Raw genomic sequence first — 13,434 nt, 5'->3', positions numbered from 1 at the left:
ATTTGATTCATTTCGCTTTGGTTTATGACTTCTTTTACCTTTTATTAGCACAAATAATCATTTTATTAAATGAAAAATATATTATAAGAAACATAATTATTAAACAAAAATTAATATATATTTTTTTATTTCATCATTTAATATTTATTTTTTTCAGAATTGATCTTCGTGCTTTTTATTTCACTTTCCTTTCTATGGGATTATTCTAATCACGTGTTTATGGTCGCAAGATTTGCACATTTACATGGGTTGACCCAAATCTTTTTTTTTTAATTTTTTTCAGTTTCATTACTTACATTGAATTATTTTAAAGTTGAGTTTTATAATTTGATTTAGTTTGTTTTTATTTATAATTTTTTAAACTTTTTATCAATACAAATAGTCATTTCATTGAGTAAAAATATATTATAAAAATATCTTAATCTTTGTTATATATTGATTAAATATTGATTTAATTAATTAATTATATATATATATATACACACACACATTTGAAAAATTTGTATATTTATTTTTATTTTTTTAAAAAATAACGTACTCACAGTGAGACTCGGGTACAAATCTAGTAGATGTTAAAACGAATAGCGTGTTTGACAGTGTGATTGTGAGTACTTTTTAAATAGCTTTTCGTATCGAAATGCATGCCAATGATGTTTTTTTATTTTTTAAAAATTATTTTTGACATCAGCATATCAAAACGATCCAAAAAGTACAAACCACACTTAATTTTAGCAAAAAAAAAAATTTAAATTTTAACGAAACGCATTTACAAATGCAATGCCAAACGGTGCCGAAGTCTACCCAGTCTGACTTGGATCAATAATTGCACACGACACCGTTTTCTGCACTGCCCCAGCAATGCGATTTCAAAAGGAGCTGTCTGAACCGTTTCTTTGTAAAAACAGGTGATGCCCGCCTTTTGTTTCAAAACCCTGAAGATGTCTCTTTCAAAAATTTCACTCAAACTTCGAATTTTTTCACCCCATGTTCGGTTCCTTAAGTCCCAATCAGAAATTTCGAAAACCCATTACTCTAAACTCACATTAGATGACTCTCAACTTCTCTGCTTGCTCTCTCAACAAAAACTCCAACAAGCACGCAACCTACTTGACAAGTTTCCCGAGAGAAGCCGCCATAGCCGAATTGCTTACTGGACTTCCTTGCTTACAAAATACTCAAGAATTGGCTTCATTGACGAATCCAGAGTTCTTTTTGATATCATGCCTGAGAGAAATATTGTTAGTTACAACGTGATGTTGTCAGGGTATTTGCAGTGCGGGAGGCTGAGTGAGGCAAGGGGGTTGTTTGAAGAGATGCCAGAGAGGAATGTTGTTTCATGGACTTCGATGCTTTGTGGGTTAGCTGATGCAGGAAGGATTTGTGAGGCAAGGGAATTGTTTAAGGAGATGCCAGAGAGGAATGTTGTTTCGTGGAATGCAATGGTTGCTGGGTTGATTAAGAATGGGGATTTGGAGGAAGCAAGGCGGGTTTTTGATGAGATTCCAGAGAAGAATGTGATTTCTTGGAATGCTATGATAAAGGGGTTTGCAGAGAATGGTAGAATGGAGGAAGCCAGGGTTTTGTTTGAGGAGATGGAGGACAGGAATGTGATAACCTGGACTACTATGATAGCAGGTTATTGCAGGATAGGTGATGTTCAGGAGGCTTATTGTTTTTTTTGTAGAATTCCTGAGAGAAATGTTGTTTCTTGGACAGCCATGATTAGTGGGTTCACTTGGAATGGTTACTATGGAGAAGCATTATTGCTTTTTCTTGAGATGAAGAGGAGGTCCAATATAGCACCAAATGGAGAGACCTTCATTTCACTTGCTTATGCTTGTGCTGGTATGAGGTTTCATCATCTTGGCAAGCAGTTACATGCTCAACTGATAATTAATGGGTTGGAATATGAGGATTATGATGGCAGGATAGCCAAGAGCCTTATTCACATGTACTCTTTATTTGGTGCCATGGATTATGCACACTGTGTCTTTAACAAGAACTTAAATAGTTATGCTGTTCAGTCTTGTAATCATATGATTAATGGTTATACTAGGATTGGACAAGTGGAAAAGGCTCGAAAATTGTTTGATACTATACCTGTTCGGGACAACATCACATGGACTTCAATGATTGTTGGGTATTTTGATATTGGAAATGTTTCTGAGGCTTGCTATCTATTCGAAAACATGCCTGATAAGGATTCGGTTGCATGGACATCAATGATTTCAGGGCTTGTCCAAAATGAGCTTTTCCTTAAGGCAACCTCTTTCCTCTTGGGAATGCTGGCTCATGGTGTTCCACCATTAAGTTCTACTTATGCTATTCTTTTTGGAGCAGCAGGTGCAATTGCTCATCTTGAATTTGGGAGGCAGTTGCATAACATGCTGATGAAAACACTATCAGCCTGTGACTTGATTCTTAGTAATTCTCTGATCTCAATGTATGCGAAATGTGGGGAGATACATGATGCATATAGCATATTCACAAACATGATTTATCGAGACTTAATTTCTTGGAATACCATGATTATGGGATTAGCACATCATGCTCTGGCAAATGAAACACTGAAAGTTTTTGAAACCATGCTCCAATCCGGGACTCGCCCAAATTCAGTTACTTTTTTGGGAATCCTGTCAGCATGTAGCCATGCTGGGTTAGTTAGTGAAGGATGGAAATTATTTAAAGCAATGAGAGACGTTCATGCAATTCAACCAGGTTTGGAGCATTACATTTCTATGATCAATCTCTTGGGAAGAGCAGGGAAAGTAAGTGAAGCAGAAGAGCTCATATTGGGACTGCCTTTTGAAACAAATCATGCTATCTGGGGGGCATTGCTTGGTGTATGTGGGGTTGCTGAGAAAAACGCTGACATTGCTCAACATGCTGCCAGGCGACTCCTTGAGTTGGATCCTTTGAATGCACCAGCTCATGTTGCACTCTGCAACATATATGCAGCCTGTGGCAAGCATATTGAGGAGCAAAAATTAAGGAAGGAGATGGGTTTGAAGGGTGTGAGGAAGGTCCCTGGATGCAGTTGGATAGTGCTAAATGGAAATGTTTGTGTCTTTCTATCAGGAGATGAGCTAGATCCTGAAGCAGATGAAATGCTATTATTCTTATCTGAGTCTGGTGATGGATGATAGTAGAAGTCATGGGATTTTCAGAGTTCTGATTGCATGGACACTGCAATTTTGCTAACTGTTCAGATTTGATATGTGGCACTATCTTGATGATATCTATGAGGTCCGATTCAGATAATCCCTTGGTTGGGAATTATTGGATGCAATCTGGAGTGGCTAAACTTTTTTCTGCAACAAACTTACTTTTTCCTTCAATGCTCTGCCATTGTTTCCTATATATATTGAAAACTTTGATCACTGAAGGAAACCACCTTCGTTTCCTCCACATATTTTTGTATGTGTATTCAGAGGGCAATATCCATTTGTTCATTATATCATCGTACAAATTCTTGTAATAGCACAACACTGCTTACAACCTGAATGTTACTTGTTGTCGTTCCATGTAAATAAGCCCAGTCTGGATCTCAAACTAGTTGGACCATCCAAGTGTATCCTCTTCCTATGTTAAATTTGTTTCGGGTCAAAAATTTCTATACAACAGCTGAGGGATAAAGTTTGCTCGGCCCTTTTATAGTGACCTTGTTGATATGGTCGGTCTCCCCTATTATCCTTTTTTGTTGCAAGGTTCTTTCTCACTTTAATTTACTATTATGAGCTTCAATGTTCAAAATTGCTTTTTGAGATGGCACGTGTTGGTTTTGATGGGTGACTTACAAAATCTTCAACGTTCAAAACTGTTGTCAGTGGAGGAGCATCAACCGTGACAACACTACCGGAGCTTTCATTTCCGTTGAAATCCACAATCCAGATTCACTATGTTCAGCGGAATATTCAAGCGGGTATGGATATTTGACCTTGAGTAGGAGAATTACACCTTATTGTTAAAAGTATATTTAAGATGATGGTAATAATTATTTTTTAAAATATTTTTTTATTTAAAAATATATTTTATTTTTAAAAAAAAAATATTTTAAATATTAACATATTAAAATAATTTGAAAATATATATTAATTTAAATAAAATAAATAAAATAAATTTAAAATTTTATAAAAATATTTTTGAAACATAAAAATTACAAGTCCTCCAATTTAGTCCCAACCCATTTAATAATATCCCAATTCCTACATTCTTAGGATCCAAAAGCTTCGACATTTCCATCAGGAATAGAAGCGTTGGCACATTTTGTGCATGGAAAAGGGTCTCCGATGCCAGGTATGATCTAATTATACGTGAAAAATTAATATTTCTTGTTTTACATGTGCATGGAATTGATATGAATATGTTTATTAATTAGATATCAAGTATGATCACTTACCCTTCAATCATAAAGATGCTATAAAATTAATCTTCCAACTTTTTTTATTTTTATTTTACTGAATTTGGCTTGTGAATTTTGCAGTTGGCTTGCTAGATTTTTTGTCGTTGAATTGTTGATATTCTTCCTGAATTCAAATTACACTTAATGAATTATTTTTTGTCTGAATTTGTTCATTAGTTTCTAACTTACAGTGGACTGTTTAGGTTTTCTTGCTTAGGTTTGAATAGGTAGACTTGGTGGGCTGCAAATTGAATTTTAAAATTAAGTTTTGTGTCCGTTGGAAAATTTTCAATCTGCTGTAAGGTAGAACATCTGATGAATTGCATATAATTCAATTCGGCTTGGTATTGGATCTTTGTTACAAAAGCCTAAGCCTAATAAAAAAATTGTATAAGCCCACTTTAAAATAGACTTATTAAAAACCCAATACACAAGCCCATTTAAATGACATTTTCAATGAAAAAAAAGGACCCGACTGAACCGAACTGGTTTTTAGTTCAATCTAAGTTAAATTTTGCAGAAATAAAATTTTTTAGTTCGGTTAAGTATTTTTATTTAAACCAAACAGGAATTGATGGTGAACACCCCCAGCAATAACCACATGCAATATTATCAAAATCATGAATTGATTTGTAAAATCGTATTATTTTACAAGTTAATATATACTTAACGTGTAAAATCAAACTAAAAATTTAAAAACTAATAAAATTGATCAAATTTGATAAACTCATACCGATTTTACGAGTTTAAAAAAAATATAAAATTATGCAGTCTAGTAATCTATATCTTAGCATTTTCATTGTTTCAATTTATATATTACAAAACCTTTGCAATCTAATAACCAAGAACTTGATTTTTACTATAATTACTATAATTTTTTTAATAATACGAGTTATTTGTGTATTTTATTTCTGTAAAATAAAAATATTTATTTATTATTAACAACTCCTTATGTAAATTATTAATATGTCTTAATAATTTTCTCTGTTTTAGTTGGTAAATATATAAAATAAAAATTATAAATTGACATATTTAATTTTTGGAATAATTAATGTTAAATTCTCTATCAAAATTTAAAGAACTCATTTTTTTTTTTATAAATGGTGAAGTAAGTGAATTGATTTGTCTAAAAATATTAAGGAATTAATGTAAAAAGAAATAAAATTATTTGGGTTTTTTTAATTTTTTTAATTTTAATTTTTATTTGAATTATGTTATATTATTAATTATTAATTAATTAAAATTATTAATATATAATTAGTTAAAATTTACCAAGTTTACAATTCAAATTTATATTATATATTCGTGCAGTGTCAAAAAAAAAAAAAAAAGTTTTTGAAAACTTGACAACGTACCCAGCCTCTCTTTTCTCTCGGTCTGAAACACAAAACAACCCCAAATCAAAAAGCAACTGAAGTTCTGCCGAGACCCACAAGCTGCCACCTCCTCCACGGGATCCATAGCCACCACCAGCAACAATATATTCTTAAAGGAAGGGAGGAAAGCTGGTATACTAATAAGGTTTCAGTCTTTTTCAATACCCTCTAGATTGAAAAATCTTACTTTCTTTTGCTTGTTTTGTTGAGATTCAATGTGGGCTTCTCTTAATTTAGTCTAATATACTTGATTTTTTGTGTGTATATAATGGGTATTTCATTTTGCCCTCGTCCGCTAGGATCTTGACTAGGGTATCTCTTTGTTTTTTCTGAAATTGGCAGCGTTTTGTGTATACTGGTTTGTTGCTGTACATAGGGTTAATAGGTTTTCTAATTCTCTAATGGGATAGTTGTTTTCTGATAAAAAAATCAATCTGGGTGTTTTAGTTTCGACCTTGTTTTGTCAAATTCTCTCCCTTGTACATGGAGAGGGAATGGCAGTTCATGCCGTAACAAAGATCATAGAGGCTAAAGAAGCAATGGTAGTTCTTGAAATTAAGTTGTATGTCCTCTGATTCCTCTTGTAACTTACCATAAAGAATCTGATCCCCTACAAAATGGTTGACCATTGCTTCAATATGCAGTCCTCTACGAAGCATTAGCATTAGCTTCATTACGATTTGGAGGCACAAACTTCATAATTCAACCTATGGAAGGAAGATCAGTTGGATAAGCCAAAAGGGCAAGGAACCTACTTTAGTTGGTGTTTCTTCATTCTGTACCTTGCCGGTGCAATAATCTTCATGGCTATAATCTTCACCCATCACAACCCAAAAATCTGTAGGCTCTAAAACAACCAGTTAGAATCAAAACCATCTCCTTCCCAAATTAAAATTCAAAATCCTTGCTGGTGTTTGGCTCCTACGAAACTTGATCAGAGAAATTCTTTCAACTCTCCTCCCAATTCATCAAACTCTGAATATTCCATTGCCTTTTATTTTCTATCACCACTCTCTCTCTCTCTCTCCATCTCTTGGTTTATCATTTATTGTTCTTCAAAGTTTCTCTTCCTCTTTAATCTCCTTGCTAAAATAAAAACTATCGAATTTCAATTTCAACCACAACACACTCCCAGCCCGTTTAATTTATTATACTTGCCATTGGTGACTGATTGATGCCTCCACCAGACTTCTCCTCTGGCTGCTGGAAATACTCCTTCACTGGTCCAATTTGACTCTCTATCTTTGATTCTATTAATTATTGAAGTTTGAATTGCTTATCTCTAAGTTTATGATTATCTATTTTAAAAATAAAGATTACTTGTTTTTTTTTTTGTATTAATTGTTTTCTCTAGTCGATTATTGTTAACTTATTTGTGGTATGTAGTAAGATGTTTTAAATGTCATACCAGGAAAGATAATTATATTAAATTATGGCGTCTTCGACTATGGGATCCAAGTCATTGAAAGAATATTTGAAAAAATATGGAAGTGACAATCAAGAAGAAGAGAAGAAAGTGAAAAAGAAGAAGAAGAGAATTAAACCGAATGCCTCTGGTGTTTTAGTTGTGGATGAAGACCCTGTTTGGCAAAAGCCAGTGAAGCTTGAAGAGGAGGAAAATGATTCAGCTGGTAAAAAAAGAATCATATATTACTAAACATTATTTTATTTGAGAGTTTGAAGTTTGCTTTGATAATGTTTTGTGTGTTATGATTGTGTAGATGAAGAGAATCCTCAAGTTGATGAAGACATAGAAGTTAAACGAATGAAGAGGCTGGAGCTAATTAGAGCTCGACGCGCTTACAATGCAATTGCTGAGGATGGAAGTGGTTGGGTTATATTATCTCCTAACCATGCCAATTCTGCTGATCCTTACCCTGATATGTCCCCTCTTCATAAAAGGAAGGTTCGGAATGACACACCCTCACCTGAGCATGAAGGGAAGCCTTTGCATAATGGTGGAGATGATGCAGATTTGTCTCCTCCACGGCAACAACAGAGACAGCACCATAGCCCATCACCTGCTCCTGATACAAATTTGAATTCAGATTTGTCGCCACCCCGTAAGAGAAGATATCGAAATGATACACCATCTCCTGAGCCGCAGTTGAAGCCTTCAAGAGAAGCTAGTGATTTGTCACCACCACGAAGGCAGCGAAAACACCATCAATCTCCATCACCCAAGCCCTATACAAAGTCTAAACACACCAGTGTTCTGAATTCTGATTTGTCACCACCACGAAGACGGAGGACTGATACTGAATCACCTAAATTGAAGCCTTTGAAAGAAGATACTGATTTGTCTCCTCCAAGACAACAGCGGCGACGACACTATACTCCATCACCAAAACCCGAGCCAGATCTTTCACCCCCAAGGAAAAGAAAGAAGGATGTTGGGAGATCAGGATTGCCTGATAATTCTCATTTATCACTACAGCTTTCAACTCAGAGTGGTAATTCACGTGCATCCATGGCTCAAGACATTTCTCCACCAAGGAAAAACAGGAAAGAATCATCTGATCCAGTTTCTTCAAAGGAACCGCCAAAAACTGGTCTGATCACTGGTCGTGATATGCGGGAAGAAATTAAAACTAAGAAGGAAGCATCATTGTTGTAAGTTCTAATGATTATTTAAAGTGCTCTGACCTCTTTGCTCATTTCATGCGCTGACTTTGTCTATTTTCTGGTTAATTAAGTGGTTTTTTGCTTTCTGTCTGTACAATGTATGTTCACATATTCGTTTCAACTGTGAGTTATTTTAAATGCAAGCCTCCATTGATTAGTGTTAGCTCTCTGGCACACACTAGCCATATGGATTTTTTTCACATGATTGTGGCAGCTACTGTTTGTTACATTATAGACTGAACTATGGGGTAAAGATGTTCTAAAATGGGAAAGATTGTACTTGTTAAGAAACGTTTTCTTTGTGGTTTTCTAGTATGTGGGATTAGTGTAGTAGAAATGTCATATATCATGTTAGAGGTGGTTGGTTGTGGTAGTGAGTTTTTCGCACTCCAAAAGTGTAAAAAAAAAAAAAAAAATACTCCATCAGTTTCAATTGTTTGGTGTAAAACCAATCAAGTCTTGCAATATTTTACACTCTATCCAAACACAAGTCAAAACACATTTGAAGTTTGGTGAACCTCATTTTATGGTGAAGTAATCGCCCTTTTATTTTTGTGCTTGCAACTTTGAAAATGTTAGGAAGGGACTTGTGGTGTAAGTTGCTACAGGGGACTGCTAATGCTCATGGTCAGATAATTAAACACCAGTTATAGACTTCTCTGTATCATTTGCTGAGAGTTCAATATGTCTGCGTACTGGTGTTTCATGAAGATTCTGAGTTTTTGTGATAGGGTCATATAGTTATTTAACTAACTTTGAGATATGAGTGATATTTCCAGCATTCAGCTCACAAATACATTGAAGCAGCAAGAAAAAAAAATCAACACTAATGGCTGGAACACTCGAATGCTCCTTTGTCTTGGAAAAGGAATAGTTCTCCTTTCCTTCTATAATTCTCCCTTATTTCACCATTAAATTGTACCCGTGAATTTCTTATTACAATTTTTGTCTTCTATTTATTGATTTTAATTTAATCTAGGACATTTTGGTGGTCCTTGATGAACATCATGGTGTAGGGAAGCTGCATTCTGTGCTCTGATTTCATATAGCCAATGCCCAATCCTTTCAGATTGAATTACTTTCTATAATTTGACATTTTTACTTACAATAACATGGAGAAGTGAAGGAACTGGTGTTATGCTATGTTTTGGTGGTTTAATGAACCAACTTTCTTGATGCAATTTATTCATTTCCTTTTGCAGGTTTGACAAGATGGATCCTTCTATAAGTGGACGGGGTGCCGAACCTGTATACCGTGATAAGAAAACAGGCTAGTGAACCCTACGAGATGTTGATGCCATATATGTTTCATGTTTGAGAACTAATTTTTTATTTGTAAACCTAAGATTAAAGTTTATGATCATATGCTAACAAAGATGACATTTTAGTCTAAGGAAAAGTGTCCTAGGTCCTTAGTGCTTGTATTAGTCCTTAATTTGTTGCTGATCTAGTTTATTTACGTTTTCATGCTTTATTAAGTCGATATTATTTATTTTGGGTGGGTTTTTTTTTTTTTTTGGGGGGGGAGGTGGTGGGGGGTGGGTGGGGGGGCCTTGTTGAACAAACTTCTGTCACATTCCAGCTGGGAACAAGCTAAACTAAATTGCAGCATTTTTTATGTTTTTTCTTTGTGATACATATTCTTCTAGCCTTTCCCAGCCAATTAATTCATGAAAATCTTCCTTGGAACTTTAGCAACTGTAGTTTCTATCTTGTAACAAATAATAATCGTACTATTATCTATGAACCCCAATCCCTGTCCTTAAAATTGTAAATTTAACTCTGATTAAACTTTATCCCACCAAAAAGCTCATGAAGGCAGAGCCATCTGCCAAAACCAGTCCTGCTCGAACTTGCTTTTAACCATGCTTTACTAATTAACGCTGCAGGAGAGCGCATATCAAAGGATGATTACTTGAAATCAAAACAAAAAGTAGAGGAAAAACCCAAGGTACTAGTTTAACCTGTATTTATGAACGTTCATTTTTGAATGGTCTTATATGTCATAATTTGATGAAATTGTTACGATAGTTGTTTCCGTGGTTGTGGATTCACTATGACTTGAATCTGATTGGTATTATCTTGGAAGCTATATGATGTTTTGGGTTAAAAGAGCCCGCCCCGTTGACATTAGTTAAAGTTGTTTTCAAAGTTATTTATACACATGGAAGGATTTTTATTTTGCAAGGATTGAGGTTTCACGGTTTGACAGTTGTTTAATGGCGCTTTATCTCTTCTCGTGTGTTGGTTTGCATGCACATAATTACCAGAAACATCCAACATTTGGTTTGTGGATTACATAGATGGCAGGCTTAGTTGGTAAGTTAATTTGAAACCTACTCTGGTTTGGACACATATTTGGTTGTTTAGAGCAATAATATTATGATGCCATAAACAAACCTAATATTTGTCCTCGAGGCATTCATATCATGAAGCCTCCAATAGATTTGCTTCACTTTGACATCATAATATTCTTTCCGAACACAAACCAAATAGGTGTTATAAGCACACAACAATCCAAATTAATTTACCAACCCAAAGTACAGAGAGATTCCACAGATTCGTCCAAGTGTGTGCCCCTACACTGCAATGTGAATGTTCCTTGGAACTATTTTTGGACCATTCTGTATCAATTTCGTTCTTTTTGTGTGTCATTTTATTTTATCCTTTGCCATGCACGGAGCATGAGTTTTACTTATTTGCTGCATTCTTTAATCAGGAAAAGAAGTTAGAGTGGGGAAAGGGCTTGGCTCAAAAGCGGGAAGTTGAAACTAGGCTGGAGGAGTTAGAGCTTGAGAAGGACAAGCCATTTGCACGGACTAGGTAAGACTAAACATACCAAACAATGCCTTAGTGCTAGTCTTTGCATTGAAAGTGTCATAATTGCATGTTTCTGTCAGACCAGTGGAATATCTCCTTCTCTCTCTCTCTCTCTCTTTTTTTTCCAGTTCTTTTTTGGACTCTGCAAGTCAAATTTCTCACCATGTCATGCTATTCCTTAGCTAAAGTCCAGATGATAATTTTGCTTGTTGCAAACTAAAGTAGTCGTAGATTAACTATTGGACACTTTTGCTATTGTCATCATTGTTGGTGGTGTGTATTGACTTTCGGCTTCCTGTAAAAAATAACAAAAAAAAAAAAAAACCTTCTACTGGATTTGCTAAACCCATCATCCTGCGCAACAAAGATTGTTAGTTTGGTATAACAATAGAAACTGGATGTGAATAGGAAGCTGGAGAAGCTACCCCATTTTCAATATCCATTTTTTCTAATTTTCATCCAAGGCTACCTGGTTAATATGCTAGTTTAGTGATGAACAATGTTTGTATGTAAAAATAAGCAATGTAATTGTTCTGAAACTGAAATTTTGGATTGAATGTTTCTTAAAACTATATTAGCGTATTGATGAATAAGATGCTTGATGAATGGTTCCTATTTATAACTTTTATTTAACAGCATTGTGGACTGTTTTACCCTTCTTCCGCGTGTTGAAGGATTGCATAATTTTTTAGGCTCTTTTTTAACTTTATAATATTGTTGTTTTTTTATGAGAAAAGATTTTGGGTTATTTGTCAAATCTTCTTTTAGATCCACAGAAAGATGAGAAAATAAATGACATCCCATGATCAATAAATTCCTGAAAATATATTTGTTTTTCACCCACCTTGGATTATAGAAATTTGTTGATGCATGTTGTTATGTTCACAGGGATGATCCGGAACTTGACAAAATGCTGATGGAAAGAGTAAGATGGGGCGATCCTATGGCACATTTGGTCAAGGTGATTAGTTGACTGATTATGTTGGCTTAGATTTTACATAGTTTGATGCTTAGTTTTTTATGTATCTGAAAAATACAAATGATATGCTGTTTGACATTGATACTTAAATACTGAGCTGGACATTATTTTGACATGTTGCAGAAAAAGCATTCTGAACTGGTTCTTGCAGACCTAGGGGATAGCGAGAAGATGAAGGAATCAGGATTTATAATTCCCCAGGACATACCTAGTCACAGCTGGATAAAACGAGGATTAGATGCTGCTCCAAATCGATACGGTATAAGACCAGGAAGACATTGGGATGGGGTGGATCGAAGTAATGGTAAGTTATATTTGAACTGATTGCTTTCTCTTTCTGCTAACCAGAAAGAAAAATCTTTAACGAGCCAGAAAGAAAAATCTTTAACGAGCCAGTTCTCCTTCTCTGCTTCTTTCAATTGTTTTTAGATCCATCATCCATGCTAAACTATGGTAAGTTACCAGTGTGGGGAGTAATTAGGTGGTAACATGTTCCATAACATGTGTTTGCTAGAGTTTCATATCCAACACTCAATGGGACTGAGAGCCCATCTTTTCAATCACTTCCAGTTTTTATTTATCTGTTTTTCCTTTTGTGTACATTCCGTCTAAGTCCTATGTGGAGGATTTATTCTTCCTGTCACGAAGCTGGCTTTCTACGTGCTTAAGAAAATACAATTTTCTTGCGCCAAAAAAATGTGAGGCTCCTGGCCCACCTAGCAGTAGGTATCATTTTTGGTTATAATGTGTTTAGCTAGTCCTGGAGAGAATTCAGTGTGTGTGTAGAAACTGATAATTTTGATGTCTGTGTTGTAGGATATGAGAAACAACTTGTCAAACGGATGAATGAGAAACAAGCTACAGAGAGGGAAGCCTATCTTTGGTCTGTGTCTGATATGTAACTGCAAGTGTGTGAACTGGAGTGAGATGGTAATTTATTCCTTTAGACCTTGGCGGCCACTGTCACAAATTAAGCATGAATTTTACAAATTAACTTCTGTTTCTTCTCTCGAATCCCACTATTAGCCTGTTTTTTCTTTTTTGTATGAGCATATGGTGCTCTCTTGGAGTACATTTGTAGATCCGATTGATTAGATTTGTCAAAACAAAGAATCTTTCAAAAATCAAAACCTGTTCCGGATTTAATCCCCCATCCAGTGTAAACTGATGAAATTCCTTGTATCTTTTTTTAATAATACAAGAGTAAAATAGATTTTCTTATAATTTATTGT

The 13,434-nt window shown here is 34.8% G+C and overlaps 2 protein-coding genes across 3 annotated transcripts; both read left to right on the top strand.

The window, feature by feature from the left end:
- The first annotated feature begins 855 nt into the window (after positions 1–855).
- LOC133701518 (pentatricopeptide repeat-containing protein At1g32415, mitochondrial) lies at positions 856–3,564 on the top strand. The gene has a single exon (XM_062125455.1). The coding sequence runs from the start codon at positions 909–911 to the stop codon at positions 3,141–3,143; it is 2,235 nt and encodes a 744-aa protein (XP_061981439.1). The 5' UTR covers positions 856–908; the 3' UTR covers positions 3,144–3,564.
- A 2,164-nt stretch (positions 3,565–5,728) lies between these two features.
- On the top strand, positions 5,729–13,426 carry LOC133701519 (uncharacterized). 2 transcript variants are annotated; one of them, XM_062125457.1, is made up of 9 exons: positions 5,729–5,910; positions 7,190–7,409; positions 7,500–8,391; positions 9,606–9,673; positions 10,293–10,354; positions 11,123–11,226; positions 12,112–12,184; positions 12,326–12,506; positions 13,019–13,426. In XM_062125457.1, the coding sequence occupies exons 2-9, from the start codon at positions 7,211–7,213 to the stop codon at positions 13,102–13,104; spliced, it is 1,665 nt and encodes a 554-aa protein (XP_061981441.1). In that variant the 5' UTR covers positions 5,729–5,910; positions 7,190–7,210; the 3' UTR covers positions 13,105–13,426. The 2 variants fall into 2 exon arrangements, with proteins under 2 accessions (XP_061981441.1, XP_061981440.1); XM_062125456.1 differs by having other exon boundaries at positions 5,729–5,923.
- The last annotated feature ends 8 nt before the right edge of the window (positions 13,427–13,434 follow it).

Source organism: Populus nigra, chromosome 8 (assembly GCF_951802175.1).
Source record: "Populus nigra chromosome 8, ddPopNigr1.1, whole genome shotgun sequence".
Taxonomy (NCBI): Eukaryota; Viridiplantae; Streptophyta; class Magnoliopsida; order Malpighiales; family Salicaceae; genus Populus; species Populus nigra.
Note: the sequence above shows the minus strand (reverse complement) of the source record. Positions and strands in the feature narration are given on the sequence as shown.

What these genes read in the sequence shown, in the direction of transcription:
- LOC133701518 (XM_062125455.1), top strand. Translation starts at nt 909, where the DNA reads ATGCCCGCCTTTTGTTTCAAAACCCTGAAGATGTCTCTTTCAAAAATT.
- LOC133701519 (XM_062125457.1), top strand. Translation starts at nt 7,211, where the DNA reads ATGGCGTCTTCGACTATGGGATCCAAGTCATTGAAAGAATATTTGAAA. An exon ending in GGAGGAAAATGATTCAGCTG is followed by an intron (nt 7,410 to 7,499) that starts GTAAAAAAAGAA and finishes ATGATTGTGTAG; the next exon opens with ATGAAGAGAATCCTCAAGTT. An exon ending in TGGGGTGGATCGAAGTAATG is followed by an intron (nt 12,507 to 13,018) that starts GTAAGTTATATT and finishes TCTGTGTTGTAG; the next exon opens with GATATGAGAAACAACTTGTC.